The sequence below is a fragment of the Euprymna scolopes genome, chromosome 35 (genome assembly GCF_053919585.1).
Source record: "Euprymna scolopes isolate OS-2025 chromosome 35, ASM5391958v1, whole genome shotgun sequence".
NCBI classification, from domain to species: domain Eukaryota; kingdom Metazoa; phylum Mollusca; class Cephalopoda; order Sepiida; family Sepiolidae; genus Euprymna; species Euprymna scolopes.
The window spans coordinates 72,296,484-72,321,056 of record NC_136516.1 but is presented as its reverse complement, the minus strand read 5'-3'; the positions used below and the strand labels follow the sequence as shown (position 1 = coordinate 72,321,056).

At 33.3% G+C, this 24,573-nt stretch overlaps 1 protein-coding gene across 4 annotated transcripts in view; it reads left to right on the top strand.

Moving 5' to 3' along the window:
• The window catches only part of LOC145259924 (membrane progestin receptor gamma-B-like), a 204,058-nt gene that overhangs the window by 165,565 nt on the left and 13,920 nt on the right, over positions 1 to 24,573 (top strand). For all 4 annotated transcript variants that reach the window (XM_080117884.1, XM_080117881.1, XM_080117883.1 and 1 more), the window contains one exon: positions 3,092 to 3,200. In XM_080117884.1, the coding sequence (XP_079974010.1) occupies positions 3,135 to 3,200 (66 nt within the window). In that variant the 5' untranslated portion in view covers positions 3,092 to 3,134. The remainder of the gene's footprint in view (positions 1 to 3,091; positions 3,201 to 24,573) is intronic.

Sequence of the window (24,573 nt, the reverse complement as noted above, 5' to 3'; positions counted from 1 at the left end):
ACATCTCTCTTTACTATTTAGATTTAATCTAACTTTGAAGTCATCAGAACAAAATCCCATTATATAATTCTTTCCATGCAACACATGTCTTCAACACTCACTGACCAGATTCCACTTCTATATAACATCACATTACATACACATAACTTATAAACTCTGTCCTTGGTCGGCTGTGGTAATGCTATGCTGGTTGGTGATGGCAGAAACACATATCCATAACTGTCCCTGGCCAGGTTTCACTTCCATACATCATCACATTGTGTACACATGTCTGATAGATTATTTCCTTGGTCGACAGTGGTTACGCTCTGCTGGTTAGTAATGGCAGAAATTCCCTAAACTTATTCTATCCACTTCTAATTCTTGCAGTCACACTAGCATCAGCGTATGCATCCCTGATAGAATCTTGCTTTGGTCGACAGTGGTATTATTACGTTTTAGTTTATTTTGATAAAAGATTATCAGTTATTTTCATCTTTTTTTTATTTCCAAGTTTATTGCCATTAAACTTATATTATCTACATTTAGAAAGAATGAAAAGAATGCAGAAAAAAAATATTGTAACTCAGTAATATTTCTGAACTTGCTCCATCCATTCCTAATTCTATTCAACAATCTATTATTATATTAAATCGTCGGTTTGTGTGAATGTGTGTATATATGTTTGTATATTTGCCAAAAGCTTTTGACAGACGCGATGGATCCTGATGGGATTGGTATCGTTTTGAAGCTCTAAGTCTCGGACAAGAAATATTGAAAAATTGGCAAAAAACATTAATTCTTTCACCGTCAACTAGGCAGTTTTTTATTAGGAGAGGTCGGTTTTTGCATCAACATTTTCGCAAAGTCATCGTCTCGGTTGGATTTACTATGCTTAATTTCAATGCTCAGGACTTCCGGTCGTGTAATGAAGACATCATGTTTTTTTAACCTTCTTTTCCTTCTTTGCCTTACAGGTTGGAGCCTGCCTGCCTACTACCACTGTTTTTAACACCTCTCTCCACTCAAACTGCCTACTGTTGTTTTGATCCCCCCCTCGATATTACCACTTTTTTTTACACCTCCTCCCAGGTTCCTTACTACATCACCTACACACACCCAGACATGCCGGGCACCTCCGCTAGTATTAAATATGAGTTAATCAACGTTGGTTCCCTAAGGCTTTATTTTGTATATATGTTAGCCAAATAAACGTTGATTGACTCAGCTTTAGTATAATAACAGAACATCCTGTAGTTACAAGAGTCACACGTAAATTCCTAAGTGGCTTTCTTCATTAAATTTTATTTAAATTGAAAGGTCCAAATCTAATATATAAAAGGCAAAAGGGGCACGAGCGTTTGTGTATGTCCACCAAAGGCTTTTTTCATCGGGGTTTTTGCGTCGGTTAGATTCCGTGAGTTTTTGCATACTTCCCCAGATCGTAATATCTCAGATTCGCAAACGGACATTTTTTTCTTTCCTTTTTTTTTGATCAAGTTAAACAAAACTCCTTCCATGGCGTCGTCTCGGGTGTTTGTTTGTTTTTTTCATATAAAGCGAAACTGCTTGAAAAAGCGGCAAAGCATTTCTTAGCCTTTGGGCCGGGATTGATGCTTCACTTAAGTTAATTGGTCCTTCGTCAATGTAGGGAAAACCCTTCATACTGAGACAATTATTATTTTGGGGGGATACTGCCAGAGTGCCCCCTTTTTGGGGGAAGCTGGATTTCCCCCACATTAAAAACGACCTTGTGTCTAATTTGCTTCCGTGGGGAAGCAAATAAATACGACGACAGAAAGTGGGAAGCTTACCTGACCCCTGGCCAGGTTTAAAAGCAACGTTCATTTCTGCGCATGGTGAATGCTATGCTTCTTAAGTTAATTACCAACTCATTGAATTCACTTCTTTGACCTAATGGTTAGTGAGGAAGACTAATTACCCTACGTTTACGAGTTCGATCCCACCTTTCTCTATCTTTTTTTTATTTTTATTTCATCCTTGTGCCAATATCCTCCACCCAGGGCAAAAGTTAACCAATTAAATTCACTATCCTCTTTTTTTCACGTTGTTTTCCTCCTTCGCGATACAGGGTCGAGCCTTCCTGCCTACTACCACTTTTTTTTTTTTTTTTTTTTTGCTCAACACACACCTCCAAACACTGCTGCTACATTCTCATCTTAGAAGTTATTCTCGCAAAATTTCCGATGAAGAGAAACATGAGAATGATGCAATGGATGTGTGATGTGAGTCTTAAAGACAGGTTTAGATCTGATGACTTCAGAGGTCGATTAAATCTTGTCAGAATATAGGGAAACGTGTGTGCAAAAGACTTTGATGGTATAGCTACGTTGAAAGAATTGATGAGATTTTGGGGGAATTAGTATATGTAGAACAGTTGAGGTAACATGGTTAGTTTACAGAAGACTTCCAAGGAAAACATGGGAGGAAGTAATAAAAATGGACTTCAGAAAAAGAGGGATGAATAAGGACCTGGCCAGAAATAGATTAGTTTGGAAGTCAATTTCTAAAAGTTGTCCAATGTATGTTAGTATGTAATATCGATGTTGTTATTATTATTACTATTATTATTATTACTATTATTATTATTATTATTATTATTATTATTATTATTATTATTACTAGCAGTTCAGCCCGGCTTTGTTTGGGCTCTATGTACTGTTCATAAGTTTATGTGCATATATATATATATATATATTATATATATATATATATATATATATATATTAAAAACTTTGACTTATGTCCAAGTAACCTACATCTAAAATTTCAAGTGTTTAGACCCAAAATTGGCGGAGGAGTTTGGTAGTGTTTTCAAAGGTCAAATCGTTAAATTTTGACCCCTTGACAGCCAAATTTCTGACTGAAAACTTATAAAAAAGATTTTCCCAAATCTCAATACACCTTATGTCAAATCTAGAGTCTGTAGACTGAAAATTGACAGAGTAGTTTGATAGGGAAATGCACACACACAATTTCACTTTTATAGGTATATAGTTTATTGTCATTATGATGATTTTTATATTATTATTTTTTGTTTATTTATTAAATAAATTTTTTGCGCATGTCTAATTTTTTTTTTTTTTTTCAGCTTATGCATGGCTCTGTTTGGCTGTCTGAAGTGAATTCAAGACATGGCAGCCAGAATGGTGATTGGAGCAAGAACGCCTTACCATTTTTATCCGATGCTGAAAACTCTTGTAAATATACTCATTTTTTAAAATTTGTTTTGAAATTCTTCCTTTCTAAAATATATTTCATTTATTTTTGTTGCTATTTTATTGATAAGTCATCACTTATACAGGGTAAAAAACCATTTGAGAATAAGGATTAATGAGATGGATGGATTGTCAGTTTAATAAAGAAAATGAGTAAAGAACAGAATAGTTAACAGTCGAAAGTTCATAAGCAAAACATAATTTCTAACAAACACAGAATTAGATTCTCTACCGATCTGTATACTTTTAACATATATATGGAGCAACAGATAATTTAATTTAAAAAAAAAAAACAATTTTCATATTTCCAAAATTCAAAAACCCATAAAAAGTTAACCATTTGAGCTAATGGGCTAAAATTTTCAGCAAATGCTTATTTTAATATAGTTAATAATGAGATGTCCTTTTGAAAACGATATGCCTTGTTTGGTGTGAAAAAGTGTAAAAAAACAAAACATACTGTGAATTTGAAATCAGTATTTTAATTTCATTATTAGAGTTAGACATTGCGCCACTTTATAAGCAATCTCCTACTTCTACAAGAGTCAAATACGTCATAAGATGGACTACTGTTACCACATCTGGGGAAGGAGCCACTAAGAGCACCGTTTCCTGTCTTGACAAAGTACAAAACCGTCTTTGAAATCTAGTGGGTAAGAACCATTTTGCCTCCCTACTTCTTTTTTCTCACAAAAAAAGATGTTGCAAGTTTATCTCTGATCTACCATTACTTTTATGGTAGGCGCTCGACTGAGCTTCAATTTATGTACCCACCAACCTTTAAAACTATATATATATATATATATATATATATATATATATATATATATATATATATATATATATATATATAATTATGTTCTCTATTGGAAAATTATTTTGCCAGTAAGTCAATTCATCTGCGATCACTGTATTTTATTTATTTTTTTTTTTACTCGCGTTCAACCCTAGCAAGTCATATCCTCACTTGGACGTAAAAGGTTGTTATTTGGGACCATGCCTAGGAAAGATTAACAAGATGTTGGTTTCTGTTACATTTAAACTTCTGCATGTCAGTGCAGTCAGGGAAGCAGGTAGCAGGAAGGGAATTCCAAAATCTAGCTATTCAAGGGAAGAAACTATTAGAGTAGAAAGCTTTCTGGCATTTAGAGACCTCAACACTGAAAGGGTGTGATTTTGTTGCTAAACGGATTTGTCGGGGATATGTATGTTGAAGGGGCACAAGTGAAAACAGTTCATTAGAGCACAGTGTGCTTAAACGTAAACAAAAATTCCATGTGCACAGTTCCATGTCTGTGGATCACAATCCCGTTAGGCTGCTTCCCGACTGACTATAACATAGTCGTTTTCAATTCTAATGTAAATAAGTTCTTGAGCTGTCCTCTTTATAATTAAACCCTATACAAGTTCCACCATTACTGATCATCACGGTGTTGTCTCACTGAATGGACTCTGGGCCTTGATAAGTGGTGATGCCCAAGTAAAAAAAAGTATAGGGGTTAATCAATCTTTCATGTTTGCAAATCACATTAATTCGTATTTCAACAGGCGCACACACATACACAATTTAGACAAAACTTGAATGCCTACTAGAGACTATCTTCTCTCTACATGGGTTTGTCAAGACAACCTGGCATGAGGATACTTCTCCCCTACAAGTAAAACCTGACTAAATATTCAAGATAATATCGTCTTTGAAGCAAAAATAAAATTCATTCTATATGGCTAACCTACAATGGCTTATAAAAAGATTGGTGCACCTTCTTTAAGCTTTGTTGCCTATAATGACAGCATTAATCTCGATACTCCACCAGACTAGATAAATTCTTGTCCTGGAATCCAGTCAGACCAATAGACCAAAGAAAGAGAGACTATAACGTAGTTAAGTGGTCAATAAGTGAGAGGAAAATTAATATTACAAACTTTTTTTACTAACTCAACGTTTCAGAGATAAAAGAGAAATGGAATGGAATATTAGTGTCTATGCATTTCGTATAGAGATCAAATATTAACCCCAGGAAGGGGTCCCTTGATTTTTTGAGAACTTTGACTGAAGTAAAGTGATCCGTAAAATGATAACTAGAGATAAGAAATTAAAAGATAGAGGTGGAATGTGTGTCGATATTTGATGATTTTATAAATAGAAATTAGTTTCATTTGTTATATGAATCATGTCGTTGGATATGTTAACTGGTTCAGTGATCACTCGTAATCTGGAGGCAGCTCAACATGTTTGAGTGTCTGGAATCATGAAAACGAATAGGATTGTTGCTGTGTTCATTCAGTCGTGCAGTAGCATGTATTGATATGTGTGTATCTGTGTAGTGTGTGTGTGTGTGTATATATATATATATACACATATATATACACATATATATACATATATATCTACATACATATATACATATATATACATACATATATATACATATATATACATACATATATACATATATATACATACATATATATACATACATATATACATATATATACATATATATATATATATATATATGGGAAAGGTAGTTTACTTGAAGCAATGTTGATAAACAAATATGTAAATGTATAACAATTTAGCAATTGCTAACAGCCTTCTTATACGCTTACATATATCACACACACACACACACACACACACACACACACACACACACACACACACACACTAGCAGGAAGACCCGATGTTGTCCAGGATTGAATGAGGATCAACAAATATTCCACCCTCCCATACTATTATTGTCATTGAAATTAGTGAAATCATCCATTTTTTAATCAAATCAATTGATTGCTTCCTCTGGTTAGGGACACCCCTCCCTGCAGTGTGTTAAGAGGGAACTTTACATGCCTCCCCGCAGCGACTTAGTCCACAATCCATTGTAGTCTACATTGCACTGTAGTGAACTACTGTTGATTTTATAAAATTATCTGTAAATAATGGCTTGAATTAAAGTTTAAAAAGCAAAAGTCAAGTAACATGGTTCTATTGTATTCTAAAGAGAAACATTGATTTCGAACATGCCCTTTCTTATAAAAGAATTTGCAGTTGATTTTATAAGCTGGGCCTTTCTGTTTGTGCGGTGATAAAACTTCTGAAATGCACTTGCGTTAACTTTGGTCAAAATTGGACTTCCTACTTTTTTTTTTTTTTTTTTACAAAGGAGTCACCATTTATCAAGGCCTGGAAGCCACTCAAGGATAAAGGTTAATGAGTGTACAGTAGTCAATGGGACAATATCCTAGTAATCGTCAGTATAATAGTAGAAATTTGGTAAATTGGATTACTTAAGGGGACGGCTCATCAAGAACTTGTTTACATTGGACTTGAAGACGACTATGTTGTAGTTAGCTGAAAAGCAGGGAAATGGAAGAAAGTTCCACTGGCACGCAATTCTAAAAAAAGAAGCTCTGTTTATGGATTTTATGTTTAGATTTAGGTGCAGATAAATAGTGGGGAAATTATTGATACTTTAATCAGAGTTTTTTATCATTGATTTTGATACTTAGCGAATGCATTTTCCGATAAAAAAAAAAAACTACATAAGAACACTCACAGACATATCAAATACGTTCTTGTGAAATCTTTAAAACATCAGCCAAGCCGTTTCTGAGTCAATAGGGAACAAACTCACATACACACAGACAAACTTCCTTTCGTAGTAGTAAATATATATATATATATATATATATATATATATATATATATATATTAGTCCTCACGTGAAAGACCAGGACACAAAATGTTTTAAATAATAATTATAATAGAATAACAATAACAAAGACTTTCACTGGCGAGGACTACTATTGACCGTAACCAGTTATACAGTCCTTTTGAAATTTTCATCTCTATTTTTCTCGTTATGTACTGAATATTTGTTAATGAAACCTATATGAAATATGTTCTTTATTGAATTTTAAAGATTTTCTATTCTGAAAGAAGTTTTTAAAAATTTAATCTAAAAAAAGTTATTTTAAAGTTTTTGTTAAAAAAAATTCAGATTTTCTCATTATTCAGACCTGTATTACAAAGAGGGAGTTGCAAAAAATGAGCTGTGGTGTGAAGAGAAATACAAACTGAAACAGAGATAATATTCAGACCTGTAATAATACAAAGAGGGGGTTGCAAAAATAAGTTGTGGTATGAGTTTCTTTTTCATTTTGTTTGGTTGGAGACGTTTTCTTTCTCTCTTTTTTTAACTTTACAGATTGAGACATTATTTTATAAGAATATCAGTGCGAACACTGATAAAGCATAATATTTGACCGAGGGGGGGGGGTATGCACTTGGTTTTTAATGCTTCAGTTTATCATTACTAAAGCACAGCATCTATAAAAATGGTAAGGAAGCCATTGATAACATTGCTTCAAGTTATTTCCTAAGAAATAAAATCTTTTATTTATGAATTTACGATGTTTAAAAGAAAAAAAAAAAATATTCATCCTATTTTTCATAAGTGGCGAAAGTTTTATTAGATTTTAAAAAAAAATAAACAAAAAAAAAATTTGCACTGAACTGATAACATTTTATGGGTACTATTAGCAGATTTACTAGGCGTTGCCCAGTTGTAATATATCTGACTAAAGCATTAATTAAAATGTATCGGAGAAAATGGAAATAAAAAAAATAGTCCAGCAGCAAAAAAAAAAAAAAATAAATAAATAAAATAAAATAAATAAATACAGATGACTATCCGATACAAATCTTGTGGACTGCCTTGAAATAAATTTAACACGTATGTATTAAATTTATTTCAAGACAGTGGCCAAGATTATAAATCTGCATTTAATTTTTTTTTTTTTCTGTTTGACTGTCTAATAAAATGATGATAATAATAATAATAATAATAATAATAATAATAATAATAATAATAATAATAATAATAATAATAATAATGTCGTCTTTTTTTTACTGCTTAACTGTCTAATAAAGATGATTAAATATGAACAACGGCATCTATAGTAGCTGGAATAAGAAATTGACAAATAATAAAACTCCTCTATTAAGGAAAGTTGTAAGGTTCTGCTGGAGGACGGCGACTATATAATGCAACACAATGTAGTGTATAAATATTTTCACTGCATTTGCAAAAAAAAAAAAAAAAAAAAAATGAATATCCAGTATAGCAGCAAGTCCTGGGAACATGTTTATCAAAAATAACTGTTGGAAATGAGTCATACATCATCCACTATGACTATGCAATCCCTACAGCTACATAGAAAATGGAGCAGTTAAACCTGACATAGTGATAGGAGACAAAAAGAAGAGAATAGCAACCATAGTTGAAGTCAGTGTTCCTAATGACGCTACCTTAAACAGAGTTCAGACGGAGAAGATGTTTAAATGTCAAGGTCTTATATACAACATCAAAAGAAATCGGAATCTTTGTAAAAAAAAACATCTCTATCATTCCAGCAATCATAGGGATTACTGGGCTTATGAAAAAGAATTTAGAAAACTATCTGGCGAATATACCTTGTGAGCCAAGTACAAGAGAGATCCAAACAATTTTGCTTAAAAAGAGACGATTGTTTTTTTTTGGGTAATCGGAAATGGTTGATGTATGTCAGGAACTCAGCTGGCGATCAGCAGGGGTGAACCGACCTGGCGTGGAATACAGTGACTTTATTTAGAGCTGGCTCAATCCACCCTGAGTGAATGCCATTATAGTTACAGTTGCAGATGTTTAGAATTCTAAAACGATCTCACTATTGGAGTCTCTTAAATAGTGGGTGAATGTCTGGCATCTGATTGGATGCCCCATCTTCAACAAAAACATAAGGATAAGAAAACTGAAAAAAAGAAGGACATAATTTTGTGGAGCATACTTTTTTTTATATATATTCAAAATGTTTAGAAAAGAATTTGGATTTTAAAAAGCAACAATTTAAGTAAAAGGAAATGGTTTTATTTCTTGTTAAATCATCTCCAAAGATTCTGTTCATGGCTGTTATGGATTGGCACGATTTTCACCACAAATTTCATTGTGTTCTCTGCATTTTTAGCTTTATTTCTCACTTATCTATGCATTATGTTGAAAAATTTTTTTGCCGCATCTACACTATTAGGACAAAATTTTGTAGTCTTATCGACTACAAAATGGAGCTTGCAGATAAAAAAAATAACGGTTTCTAATGATTTTTTTTTGTTAATTCTAATAAATAACAAGGGTGGCTTCCAAATTATGCGGTCAAAATTACCTGATTATTACTGAATTATTTAAAAAACCAACTTTAATCATGTTAGCAGGTGAAAAATTGTGGCCATCTTGTTTTTATAAAATAAAATGAAACGAAACCTTAAACTCTAAATGTTTAATGTGACTAACACTAAACAAATAACAAAATAAGCATAACATATATACAGTGTTTCTGAGTCTGGTTTTCATTTAAGATTTTTTCATAATTGTTTAATATAAAAATAACTGTTGGCCTAAAAATCAAATAATTTAAAAATAACATATATACACGTTTTTTGCAACTGTCCAAGAATTAGTGGGAGGAAATTACCTCCCTTGTGAACTCTTCTATGTCTTACATAAGCAAACATTATCGTGTTCTTCAAATCTATTTTCTTTAATAAATAATTTTCGACATTATCGATTTTCATAATTTTTTGATGTAATCATCTTAAAAATACGAGGAATACGTAGATACCATTGTTTTCATGTGAAATTCGGTTTTACGATTTCCAAAATTTCGTCCTAATAGTGTAGAAGCGCCAAATTTTGTTCCTAAAATAAACTTCTTCAGTTTAAAATATTCTCTGCTAGCCTCCTTCATTTCAATCCCTTTTTGCTTACAGAACATCCCGACCAATAACAGTGCAATTTGTCCGAATATTATCTTCGAAAGTCGAAGATATTTTTAAAAAGAATGTTTGTGTTATATATTGAGGCCCTATGCCAGTAGATAGAGATTAATTCAGCTAGTATGAATTTTGAAAATGTATCATTAAGTGCATGTCAGGACAACCTAGTGGTGTGTAAGGGTGAACTCTGTGTACTAAGCAAGACGACGTGAGATGCAGGTGTCGATTACATAAGAATGATCACGTGTTTGAATTTGAAACAGAGTTTTTGATCAGTTTGCGCCAGGGGAAGCCAAAGAGCAGATGGGTCCAACTATGTGAATCTCCTCGAGACTGTCCATTATATAAAAATTTATCAAAATATAATTGTAAAAACATTTATTGAAAAGTTTGCGTTAGATAATATAATTTTAATAAAAGAATTGGTACTTATTTTTTATACAATAAATGTTTTGGTTTTCAAATGGTGCTCGCCCAGTTTAAACAATTATGAATATGTCATTTCATTTTGTTTTCAGTTAAAAAAAAATGTTTCATGAAAAACTTTCCCGTTTTCATTAATTAAATGGAAACATTTCAAATTAAACAATTATGGATATATGTTCTCTTTCACTTTCTCTATTTACTTTTGTTTCATAGTTCTTTCCGGAAGTTTATCGAGTTTAAATTTTTGTTATTTATTTCTAACTTCGGCCATAGTTTAAAATACTGGTTTCTTCCTTGCATTTTAATGGCAGATCGTGAAATAAAATGGCGTCTTCAGTTTCGGCGATAAAGTGTAGAAGTACCTAAATATGTTATGAAAAGTTCTATGACGTTTTTATCATAAATTTTGGACAGCATTAATCTCACTTCAAACAAACAGTTCAACTTAAAATATAAGAGAATCGTAATGAAAGAATCGTAAATCTAAGGTATTTTTTAATGATGTGATTCCAATTCTGATTCCGCCAAAAATACATGATTCTTACGATGAACAATTCAGATTCCACTAGTATTAACACTGACGTCCCTCAAGATTCCATGCTGGGCCCAACTCTCTTCCTGATCTTTATCAAAGATCTCCCAAGTCACATTCTTAGATCATTCATAGACATTTATGCAGATGACACCACAATCTATGGCAATACTTCAAAAGCCAGCAATGACCAAGATCTCTCCTTTCATCATAATCGCTCTGACCTCGATCAAGCCTCAATTAAAATGAATGGCTTTCATTTTGGGAAAGTTCTATGCCTTGACAAGTTTCTGGGACTGACCCTCACTCCTGATCAGAAATGGAACGCATACATCAAATCTATTGCCTAGATTGGTGGAAAAATGGTTGGATCACTCTAGTAGGTATCCCACTGCCGATGCAATCTTCTATCTGTATAAGAGCCAGGTACACCCTAAAATGGAGTACTGTCACCACATCTGGGCAGGAGCTGCTTGGCATGCCCTATTCAGCTTTGATAGAGTTCAAAACCGACTTCAAAACCTAGTAGGTGATGCCCTTTTTCTCTTCCCTACAACCTCTTTCCCACAGAAGAGATGTTGAGAGTTTTTGTTCTATCGCTATTTTCATGGCAAGTGCTCGACTGAACTTCAATCTATGGCTCCTCCTTGCTAAACTTATTTACTGAACATACGAATCTCTTGCATTCCTTATTAATTTTTTACAATGGTTGCTGGCAGACCTAAAGGTGGCTTTAGTTTCACAATATCTATTACATTGGAAGTTATGGAAATAGTGATTTCTGTGCGCAATGGCAGTGACACATTTTGGAGTGAACCATTACTAATCTATACAATTAACTATTCAGTCAAGTCAGATACTATACCGGACATGTTCTTTTTGAACATGTAATGCAGAGATATATGTGATATAAATGTACGGAAGTTATCCCAATCAGCCATAGAGTATCTATATACAGTACATCTGAGGGTTTATTACATTTTGTTTTTATCTTCACCAAGAGTGATTAGAAGATAGCAATGGAGACAGAATCGAGGATGAGCACAATTCTGGGCAAGTTGTCACAAGAAAGTCAAGGAGACGTGCAAATTGTCCGTCAGTGTCAGGAATATAGATAAGTTTGTTGATAATTTGTGTTAGGTCATAGGTAATCGAGAAATCATGACAGTACCTGCCCTTATCATCTGTCTTATTTTAGTGGACTAGCCATTCAATATTGTGAACATTGCAGTCTCCACAGACATGAATGTTAGCCAAGGCTTAGGTAGACAGAATGTGGTCAATTTTCTCAGAGATACTTTCCATGACAGTAGTTCCACTGTTATGGGGGCGATAGAGGGCAAATATGAATGCGGTGATGTGAGCAAGTGCTAATCTGAAGCACATATAAGGCAAATTAGGATCTTCTTTGGAGATGTCCCTAGCACATGGAAAGCCATCTTTAATGTAGGCACATATTCTTGGGGGGTTAGAATTTGATGTCACGTTTGAGTATCCTTTAATCGCGAACTCTTCTAGGGAAACAGGCGGTTCAGAAGCAATAGGTCAGGTTTAGCCTCTTGTAATTGGATTTCAACCTCTGGAAGATTGGAACGTAGACCCCTGATGTTGAAGAAGGAAATCTGGTAGTGGGGGGGGGTCTATGTTGGAAGTTGGAGTTCTGGGTTTAATCTTGTTTTGTTTCTTGAGATTTTTCATTTTTGAGGATTGAGATATGTGAAAGAGGTCGACAGAGTTGTTAGAGAAGAAAAAAAAGAAAGAAGGAATGAAGAATAATTTTTGCAACCATGTAGAAAAAAAGCCGTAACAATTACCCACTAATGTGGCATCGAGAGGCCCCACTAGAAGCTACTGCATGATCCAGAATCCATTCACCAAATGGCAATACAGCAGCCCCAGTACTTTGCACCCGCTGATAAGACTGCTTCTTTGGTGGTTAATCCAAGGTTCAGATCTCTGACTCTAAGTCAGATAACATTAATTCAGGTATAACGTTTACCTCCAGCACCCTTATTAGTGACATGACCACGAGGATAGAAATAGGAAGAGAAAATAAGGACATCTCAAGCGACTGCCCAGGTAAAAGACTGCTGGCCTAATATACAGCTTTTTTCGTCTTCCTTTGTCAGAAACATCACTCATTGTAAATAAGGACCGAGGGACATAATAGAAGAGAAAGTTACGGGGCTACCAAGAACGTATCCACAATTCGTTTTCTACTCTCCATTGAAAAAGAAAAAGGATACACAACTAAGTATTGTACTTAATATAAGTTCAAATGAGCATTTTTTTTTTTTTGGTTTAGGGGAGAGAATATTGATAGGTTCCCCTTTAGTAAGGGGCTATTAAAATAAAAAAGCACAAGATGGATAACGGGTTTCTGTTTGTGTCCTTTAATTTATGAAGTTCAATGAAGCTCAGAGCATATAAAAATAAATGACAAAAGTCTGTAATCCAAATTTCAAGATGCTGACCATCTTACCGTTTATTTCTTTAAATACGTTGATATGCATGATTCTTGATAGCACCTGTTTTGTAGTACAGAATCATTTGTGTAATTATTATGTCAATTCTTGAATTTATTTCACCCTTAACTCAGCAGAAGAAATATATATATATATATATATATATATATATATATATATATATATATATATATATATTTCTGTTGAAATATGTTTTTTCAATTATATTTCGCCTTTTATTAATATCAATCCTTAATCTATGAAGTTCAATGTAATTACAGAGCATAAAACAAATAAATGACAAAAGTCTATATTCCAAGTTTGATGAGGTTGACCATCTTACAATTTATTCCTTTAAGTATATTGATATTCACAATTCTTGACAGCACCTGTTTCGTAGCACAAAATCATTCATTTAATTATTATATCAACCAATGAGTCTATTTTGCCCGTAACTCCTCAGAAGAAATAGCACCTATCAACCCATCAAAAGAAAATAAAATGCATATGGGCATGATAACAAAATCCGAAAATTGGAAGAGAAGTTGCAATTACCTTCTTTTTTTTTCTTCTTTTATTACACCATTATTCAAGTGTTATTTCTTATGAGGAGTTAAGGGCAAAATGGCTTCATTGATTGATATAATAATTAAATGAATGATTTTGCGCAACGAAACATGCTGTTAAAAATTGTAAATGTCAATGTATTTAAAGGAATGATTAAATGAATGATTTTGTGCTATGAAACAAGTGTTGTAAAGAATTGTCAAACCATCTCTAATGAGGGCACATATTCCACGTATTTAAAGGAAAAAAATGTAAGATGGTCAGCATCATAAAACTTGGAATATAGACTTTTGCCATTTATATATATATATATATATATATATATATATATATATATAGTGGCGACAAAAAGAATTCTGCACTTGTCATTTTTTAAAAATTGCAAATTTAAGCTAAATTGAATGTAACTGTTAAAATAACCTATACCTCATTTGATTCACCTTTTATTCCTCTATAATTTTAACTATTCATATTTGACTTTTAATTGAAGTATCCTAGTGTTCACATCAATTTAAAAAATTAACTTCAAATCAAGAAGGCAAAAAGAAACTCCACGCAATGAAAAATTGTTATTTAAATGTAACTATAGAACATTAATACAACTCAAATACTACAAGAACACAATGAACTAGTTAATATTTAGTTTCAGAGTTTTCCTTTAAAAAAATAGTAGCATAGCCATTCTGCAATTTGACAGCCTGCAATTAGTCTGCAACAATATTCCAGTGAAAAGGCATCCTACTTCTTTTAATTTTTGTCTAAAGTTCTTTCAGATTTGAAATTTTATCATTGCATAGCTGTTGCTTGATGTAATGCCATACGTTTTCGATAGGATTGAGATCTGGAGATTGTGCAGGCCAATCCAAACACGGAATATCATGCTCTTCAAGGAACCTCTTAACATTGCCAGCTGTATGAATGGGAGCATTATCCTGCATGAAGATGGGATTATCATCGAAATTCTGGCCAAAGTAGGGTAGAAAATGCTCAGTCAACATATTAATGTACTTGGTCGAATTAATTAGACCTTGCAAGCGAACTTTAGGCCCTGGACCATTGGCACTAATAACGCCACATACCAAAACTGATCTTCAATCACCTTGTAGCATTGAAACTGAGCACCTAGGATTAAATTTTTCGTCCTTCCTTCTGCCTAGCCTATTGAATTTGCTTTCATCGCTAAAAATCCCTTCCAACTAATATGAAGAGTCATTTTCTTCATTGCATCTGATGAAGACCAGACGGCGCTTTTTGTTCTTTACAGAAATCATTGGCTTGTGTCTTGCAACACAGCCTCGCAAATTAAATTCCTCCAATCTGTTCTTAACTGTAGAAAGAGAGCACTTTTTAACAAGATTATGCTGTTGTTGGAGTTGGGGAACTGTTTCAAATCTGTTTCTGAGGTTGCAGATCTTGATAGCATTGTCTTCCCTGCAAGAAGTAACTCTAGGACGACCAGATTTAGGAGCGTCACGAACATTGCCGGTGTTTTGGTGCTTTTGCACAGTCATTTTTACCGTTTTCTCATCACATTTCAATCTGTGGCCGATTTCTTGATTGGATAAACCAGAAAGGTGGAGATTAATGAGCCCTGACGATCACTAAGAGAAAGTCGAAGCATATGGACTAAATGTTACATTCTATAACATGGAACAACAACAATTATGATTAAAGATTCTTTGTTGCCAAAAAGTGGATATTTTAAACTGGTTTTAAGTTCATTTGTTGCTGTGGAGTTTATTTTTGCCTTTTTGATTTGAAGTTATTTTTTTTTAAATTGACTTGAACACTAGGATAATTCAATTAAAAGTCAGACATGAACAGGTAAAATTATAGAGAACTAAAGGGTGAATCAAATCAGGTATAGGTTATTTAAACAGTTACATTCAATTTAGCTTAAATTTGCGGTTTTTGAAAAAAATGACAACTGCAGACTTTCTTTTTGGCGCCACTGTGTGTGTGTGTGTGTGTGTGTGTGTGTGTGTGTGTGTGTGTGTGTGTGTGTGTGTGTGTGTGTGTGTGTGTGAACCTTGCTGCTAGAAGTACATTCTTGAACCAGAAACTATCACACATTAATAAAACACAACGAAAGAAAAAAAAATTAAAAAATTGAAATCAATATAATTAATATTAACATTTGCATCAACTAAAAATCATTTGCCTTCATGTAACATGCCTTCAATATGCAGCTGTTCACCAAATTTTGATCATATTCCAACAATCAATAAGGTCGACATGGGTTTCGGTCACAAAACTAAGACAGGAAATTTTTCCACTAACTCCAAATTCAACAGAGTTTAGACAATTTCTGAAATGGCTTTTCCTTGCTAATTGTGGTATGTTGCCGTTTTAGGAGATCCATCTTCACAGGTTTTGCCTTCTCTCTTTGAAAACAGGTTAGTTTATTGCTAATGCCTGATGCTTCCCACCAGAAATGCTGACAGGGCTGCTCAGACATTTTTTTGGTTCCCCCGATAAAGGAGGGATTGGATCTAGTAATTCACTCCCGTTCATTCATTCATTCATTTTTTCACACTTTTCTCAATAACTATGCCTTGGATTTTTTTTTTTTTAATTTTGCACAAACATTAGTCATAGTTAAACTAAATTTTTGCTAGAACGGCTTTTCTTGGATAACTCTGCCCCTCCAGGGGGGTATTATAAGGATAAAATTGCCTCCAAATTGTTCATCTGTTCATTTGTTCGCACTTTTCTCAATAACCACTTATTGAATTTTTTTTTAAATTTTGCACAAACAGTAGTCATGGTGAAAGTAAATTTTAGCCAGAATGGATTTTCTGGGATAACTCTGATTGCCCCACCTCCACCCCACGCCCAGGGGGCATTAAAGAAGTAAAATTGCTCGAAAATAATTTGTCCGTTCGTTTGTTTGCACTTTTTATAATAAGGCATGGGCTTTGGATTTTTTAAAAAAATTTTGCATAAACATTAGTCAAGGTGAAAGTAAATTTTTCAGTCATGAAGGGGGGAGGGCCTACATGCTCGGCTTGTTTCAGACCAACGTGCTCGTTCTGTATCATCCCATTTTTCCAACCCTTGTGTCACATCTCACCGTGAAAGAGAGATAAAAACCTTTTAATAAGACCGATGTACAAACTGACTTTGTGGATGAAGTAATAACAAGTTTAAGATGTGATTACACTTAATTGTAATTGATTATCTCCTTAGAAGATAATTGACTTTATCGTTAGATGGCACTACAGTCGTGTGAATTGTTATTTTTGTGCTCCCCAACCTCTACATGGTCAAAATTTCAGAAATAAAAAGTCACTTGATGTATGGAGCTAAAAAAAAACCCAAAAAACAAAAAAAAAAAACGAAAATACTAATTCAAGGTAGCCAATAAGTGTTAGACAGATTCCGATCCAGAAAGCAGTAATTATTCCCCCTTTGTCAGAAACACCACTCATGGAATGTGAGGGTTAAAGGACAAATGAGGGAAGCGAGAGTTATAAGGCTGCCAAAAGTAAACCAAAGGTTCGCTTTCTATTATAGAGCTCTTATGCCACCAAATGTCATCTTGTTTCTAGCTTCATTGATGCTTGTTTGAAAGATAAGCTGTTGCAGACACAGATATAAATCTAAAGCAATTAAGTCTAACCGACCTGAATGACTAGTCTGTTGCATATTTCAGACGGAAACGTTTTATGAATGCTACCAGATGGAGCGTAGTAATATCAACTGATCTATGGATTAAAAAAAAATATTTTTGTCAATAGACTGAAGATAATTGAGCCAATTGACAAAATGTTCATCAAAATGTTCATCTTGTAATGAGATTAACTCTGGGCTGCCAGAGAATGTAACATATATATATAACTAGCTGGACACCTGGCATTGCCCAGTCGGGTATTATGCTTAAATATGATATTTTAATTCATGCAGATTACATATGTATTATTATAGAATCAATCCTCTATTGATTAATATATATGACGATGAATAATTTGCCACGTCAGCTGATATTTGGGTTTGACAATGAATGCCCTGGAAAAGTTCCTTCTGATTAATGTTTAGTTTAAAAATATGTAAACGAAATAATTTGCTGCAATTTTAAATGGTACCTCTTCTTTTGTTGTAAATTGAACTCATTAATAATAAAGATTACAATAAAATGGTGATATACACCCAGGCTTGAACAGAGGATCATTTGATCTGTAATTGAATACTTTACCACTAAGCTACATCTCCAGATGATAATGAATCTGTTTTTTTTTTTTTTAAGAAGAAATGATTTGCTGAGATTTAATTATTTCTTTTGACCGGTGTAACGTAAAATATTCCCCTGTAAAAATTCTTTTTTATCTATAAGAAAGAAAGACTATTTTTAGGATCGGATTTTTTACATTTTCGATACTTATCGGATGAATTTCTGTACAAGACATATCTAAGAACACTACCAGACATATAAATTACCTTTGTGTGAAAGTTGCAAAAGATAGGCTCAGCTGTTTTAGAACTTATGAGGTAGGAACTCACACACACACACACACACACACACACACACACACACACACACACACACACAAAGTGACTTTTATATAATAACTAGCCTGGGTGCCTGGCATTGCCCGGGAGTATACGGTTGTAGGTAGGCAGGTTTGAACTCGTACCGTGAAGGAGGAAAAGAATGTGAAAAAAACCGTGACATTTTTACTGTTGCATCCATCGCCAAACTGGAAATGGCAAAGGTTTAAATTAAGGCTAGTCAATCGAAAAGAGGAAATGACTTTCGAAAAAATCAGTGACAAAAACGACCCCTCCTTGTAGAAAAGTGCCCAGTTGAGGGTGAAGGAATTAATGTTTTTAGCCAATTTTTCGTTATTTGTCGTTCAAAGGGTCGAGCTTCAAAACGATACCAATCTCGTGAAAATCTTTTGACTCTGTCGAAAGTTTTAGGCAGACATACATACATACATACATACATACATTTAAGCAGGCAGATGAGATTTATATTATAGAGTAGGCTTGTGACAACAGAATATTCTTTTCATTGTTTTGACTCTCAAGTATATATCCGACGCAGTAAGACACAATCAATCAACCGAAAACCACATCAGTCTATATAAAAACATATAAGATATTAACATATCGGATGACTAGTCAAAACAATGAAAAGAATATGCTGTTGTCACAGCCCTAATGATAATAGAGATAAAGATAATATGCTATGGCAACTTCATGTGTGTATGTACGTTATCATCTTTCACCCCTGTTTTAAAAGATGGGATTGTCCAATCACTAAAGATGGAATGCAAAAGAAGTAATTTTTTAAAATTGTATTGAATGTAAAACTCACACTGAAATACACTTTTGTGGCCTTCGGGCTGAGATAATCTCAACTTGTATATAAAAAGCATTGTGTGTGTGTGTGCGTGCGTGTGCGTGTAAAAGTTTATTCCCTAAGAACTCCGAAACGGCTGGACCGATTTTGGGGGAAATTTCACGCAAATGTATTTTATGTGTCTAGGAGTGTTCTTAGATAAGTTTTGTATCAGAATGCCTCTGATAAATATTAAAAATCGATAATCGAAAAAAATCTAATTAAAGAAGGAACAGTTCGATTTTGACCAAAGTTAACACCCTTATTCAGCCTAATATCACAAGTACATTTGTAAATTTTTATCACCACACAAACAGAAGGGGCTTGCATATAAAATCAACGGTAGATTATTTGATATGACAGGGGCGTGTTCAAAATGAATGTTTCTGATTAGAGCACAATTGAACCATGATACTTGACTTTTGCATTTTAAACTTTAATTCAAGTCATTATATACAAATAATTTTTATAAAAACAACAATGCAATGCAGTGTAGACTACAATGTACTGTCAACAAAGTCATTGCGGCGAAGCATATGAATCTTCCTCCTAGTGCACCATGGTGGATCCTCAACTAGAGTAGGCAATCAATCGATTTGATTAAAAAAATGGACGATTTCACCTATTTCGATGAAAATAAAAGTGTGGAACATTCATTGATCCTCATTCAATCCTGAGCAACGTAGGGCCACCCTGCTAGTTGTAAATAAACGTTTTTATTCACTTTCAATAATATTTTTGAGCCATTGAGATATTTTAAGTAGGATAGCTCCCTGGAGTAAATGTGGTATTATGGTGAGTTTAGTTGAGAGTAGGACAGACAGCTTTTAGGTGTAGAGACAAAGGATGACCAACCACACCCATTTTCTCACACTTTTGAATGGCTTTGTCCCTAATGTGTTGAAAATATATATTTTTGTGTGTTTATGCAAATAAATAGTTAAATTGTAGTATCTGTTCTGTTCAAAGATGGTACTATAATATCGTGGGGGTCTGTGTTTGCACCGAACATCCATGGAATAGAAATATGTTACAAAGTCCTACAAGAGTTTCAAAGATACACCCATATAACCAGATATATTCCGAAACTATATTAACCAGTTGCCAGCATTATATAATTAATGCTGACAGGACATATAAAGCATGTTAAAGACAACACCAAAAATACATTATTATTGTGAACACCAAAAGTACATTATTATTGTGAACACCAAAAATACATTATTATTGTGAACAACAAAAATACATTATTATTGCGAACAACAAAAATACATTATTATTGTAAACAACAAAAATAACAACAAAAAACATAAATTCTTGATTAAGGAATACGTCTACTCCATTAATTTCTCAGAAAATTGATGAGGAGATAAAAAAGATTGGACAATAATGGTTCTAATTTTGTTAATGTTTTTAACTTTCCTTTTTTTTATTTAAATTCTATGGACAAAGTTTCTTTCATAGAACTCCCCGCCTGTGGAACTCTTTACCACGAGTCTACTTTCCTGCTGACTACAGCATGTTCATCTTCAAGTCCAATATAATCAAGTTCTTATCGAACCAGCCCCTTAATCAAATTCTATCCAATTTCCACCCCTATCAATCACTATGCAATTGTATTATTGACCACCTTATATTCATTAACCATTATCCTCGAGCAGCCTTAAAGCCTTGATAAGTAGTGACTTCTTTGTAAAAGAAAACGAACTATTGTTCATCTTCATTCTAGTATTTATTTCTGTCTTTAAAATACTTGTATGTTATATCATTTGCTTATCCCTGTCTTTATGTCATACTAGTTCAGCCCGGCTTTGCTCAGGCCCTATATACTGTTCATAACTTTATGTGCATATATATATATATACACACACATATATATATATATATATATATATATATATATATATATATATATATATATATATATTAAAAAGTTTGAAGTTTAAAAAGTTTGACTCATGTCCAGGTAACCTACATCTAAAATTTCAAGTGTTTAGACCCAAAATTGGCGGAGGAATTTGGTAAAGTCTGCAAAGGTCAACTCTTTTAACTTTGACCTCTTGGCAGCCAAATTTTCGCCCAAAAACTGATTAAAAAGCTTGCTGCGTGTCTGAATACACTTTATGTAAAATTTCAGATGTTTAAACCCCAAATTGGCTGAATAGTTTACTAGAGACCGCAAACTTTTGAACTTTGACCCCTTGGCAGCCAAATTTTCGCCCCAAAACCGATTAAAAAGCTTGCCCTATGCCTGAATACACTTTATAAATGTAAAATTTCAAATATTTAGACCAAAAATTGACTGAGTAATTTGGTAGAGATCGCAGAGGTAAATTTTTTTTAACTTTGATCCCAATTTTGACCTCTTAACATTTATTGTTTTGGGCTCAAATTAAATTAAAAAGTCTGATCCATGTCCAAGTAACCTACATCTAAAATGTCAAGTGTTTAGACCCAAAATAGGCGGAGGAGTTTGGTAGAGTTTTCAAAGGTCAAATCGTTGAACTTAGACCCTTTGACAGCAAAATTTCTGACCAAAAACCGATTAAAAAAATTTTCCCAAATCTTATGTCAAATCTCGAGTTTGTAGACTGAAAATTGACAGAGTAATTTGGTAGGGAAATGTACACACACAGACAAACAATTTCACTTTTATAGATATATAGATTGATTTATGCGTCCCTTGTTGGAAAGGTGGGGTTCTCTCCAACCATTTTACACTGTTTCAATTTAAATACTAAAGAAAAGACCTTTCATTTGCAAGTAATTAAATTAGTTACCTGTGTGTGTATATGTGTGTGTGTAGTTGGGCAACATTCATTCTTCCAAGCATATCTATACAGTAAAGCCCCAGGATACGTTTTTTTTTTCAGGTTACAATGTGGAATACAATGTTTTCCGGCCCCTGGTTAGGGTATTTGCCCCGCCTTATGGTGTTATTTATAATGTTATTTGATTATATACGTGTGTATTATATACTGTACTTTATTTTGTTAGTAATTTTTAATGCCATATCCCAGGTATTCATACCGTAGTAGCTTTAACGTGCGTACAAGGTCCTGTTAGTAATGCTAGTTATAATGATAACTCCTAATAGAAATTATGATAACAAAAGTTTACTGATAAGAATATGTGTGAATTGGGATATTGTTTGAAATGCACTTTGGAATTTGGTTATTTTAGCAGATCATAAGGTAAAACTTGCTTTTAAACATAAACATTTGCTGTTTAGAATAAGGAAAGCGTGAAAATACAATGTGGCAAAGTTAGGCATAAGGTCAGTTCATAATAGGGAAATCAGTCCCCCTCCTCCAAAAAAGAAAGGAGGCACTCTGAACATGTGCAAAATTGGTCATGATCAGCCCCGTTGACATCTCCCAGTTTGGCCACCTTAAGGCAACTGACATTGAACTAACTCTCAAAGTAGAAGGTAATGCCTGGGAGGATGGTATCCTGAGATCAACTTGAATAGGTACTAAATTTTGATTAATGCCACATAAATGTTACTCCTATTTGTCTTCTTCTTCTTCTTCTTCTTCTTCTTTCTTTTCTTCCATATTTTTTTCTTATAATGAAGTAAACCTGGTCTATTTCTTTATTTTTGTTATTGGATAGTATTAAATCTGAAGAATCAAGATTTGATTCCAACTAATCAGTTTTTCATTTTTATCCTTACGCCATATTCTTAACAAGAAAAAAAACTTGTATTTCAATTAATTTTCTTTTCCATCAAATAATGCCCGTCCATATCGAAATATAGCTACTTCCTACGTATTTACTGTTTTTCTCATTCAATCTTGACCTAAGAACTAATCGGAGTCTTCTCTTTTATTCTTTTCTTACAATTTCCTTCATTTTAGCTTCTTTTTTTTATTTTTTTTTTTTTATCTAATTCCACAATTCCTAAATTATTATATCCTTCTTCTTCAACCACTTTTATCATTTCCCCATTCAAAAGCTATCTTCCTTCATTTTCAACAATTTTCCCCCTTTTTCAATTTCAGGGCACCACAGTTCTTCATGCCAAATTTCATACCTATATCATTACTGAATATATATTACTGAATATTTGAACAGTCCTCACAAACATATGTAGCTGGTCTTCATTCTTTGCTTACAACTTTAAATCGTTCACAGATAATAAATAGTTTTTTCCGGTACATAACACGCATTTACCTTTCATAATATGAACGGCAAGAGTATCATACTCAAAATGGCGACAAGCTGTCTTCCTAAAAAATCCTTCTCTTCACATAAACTTTCCCAAGATCACCATTTGATGTCAATGACACTTTCCGTTATTTCATACTTCTTTTCAAGAAATCCTGCACATTCGACACTATTCCAAATATTTCCATACATGCATTAGTCCAGCTATATAGAACCAGATCATATGCTATTCATTTACTAGCATTTTAGCCCGGCGTTGCTCGGGAGTTTAGAGTTAAGCAACAAAAAAAAACAAAAAAAAAAGGTCATTTTTTTAAACTTTGACCCCTATTATGACCACTTAACATTTATTGTTTTGGGTTCAAATCAAGTTATTAAGTTAGATCCATGTCCAAGGAACCTATATCTAAAATTTCAAGTGTTTAGACTCAAAATTGGCGGAAGAGTTTGGTAGAGTTCTCAAAGGTCAAATCGTTGAACTTTGACCCCCTTAACAGCCAGATTTCTGGCCGAAAATTGATTATAAAAGTTTTCCCAAATCTCAGTACCCTGTATATCAAATTTCGAGTCTGTAGACTGAAAATTGACAGAGTTATTGCGTAGGGAAATGTACACAGACACATACACACAGACACACACACACGTGTTCACTTTTTTATATATAATAGATTTAACTCATTTATCCCCTCAAAAAATTGTAATTGTAAAACTCATTAAAAAAATTTTTAATAAAAAAAAAAAAAACGGTGTACAACAAAAAACATAAAAACACACGCTAGGGCAAGAAATATTCACTTTTTGTTAACTTATACAATTCATAAAGACGGTCTATAAATATTCAATTCTGGGTTAAACTGTATCATCACCTTTACATAGTAAAATGTCATTGTAATTAATGATTCAGATTAAATTGTACAAATATTATTTGACCGAATAAATTAATAATACAAATCATTTATTTCCTAATGTTGTGTCAGTCGCTTATAAGTAAATATTCGTCTATAAACATTGTATTACCAGTTTCATGAATAAAGTAACGATAG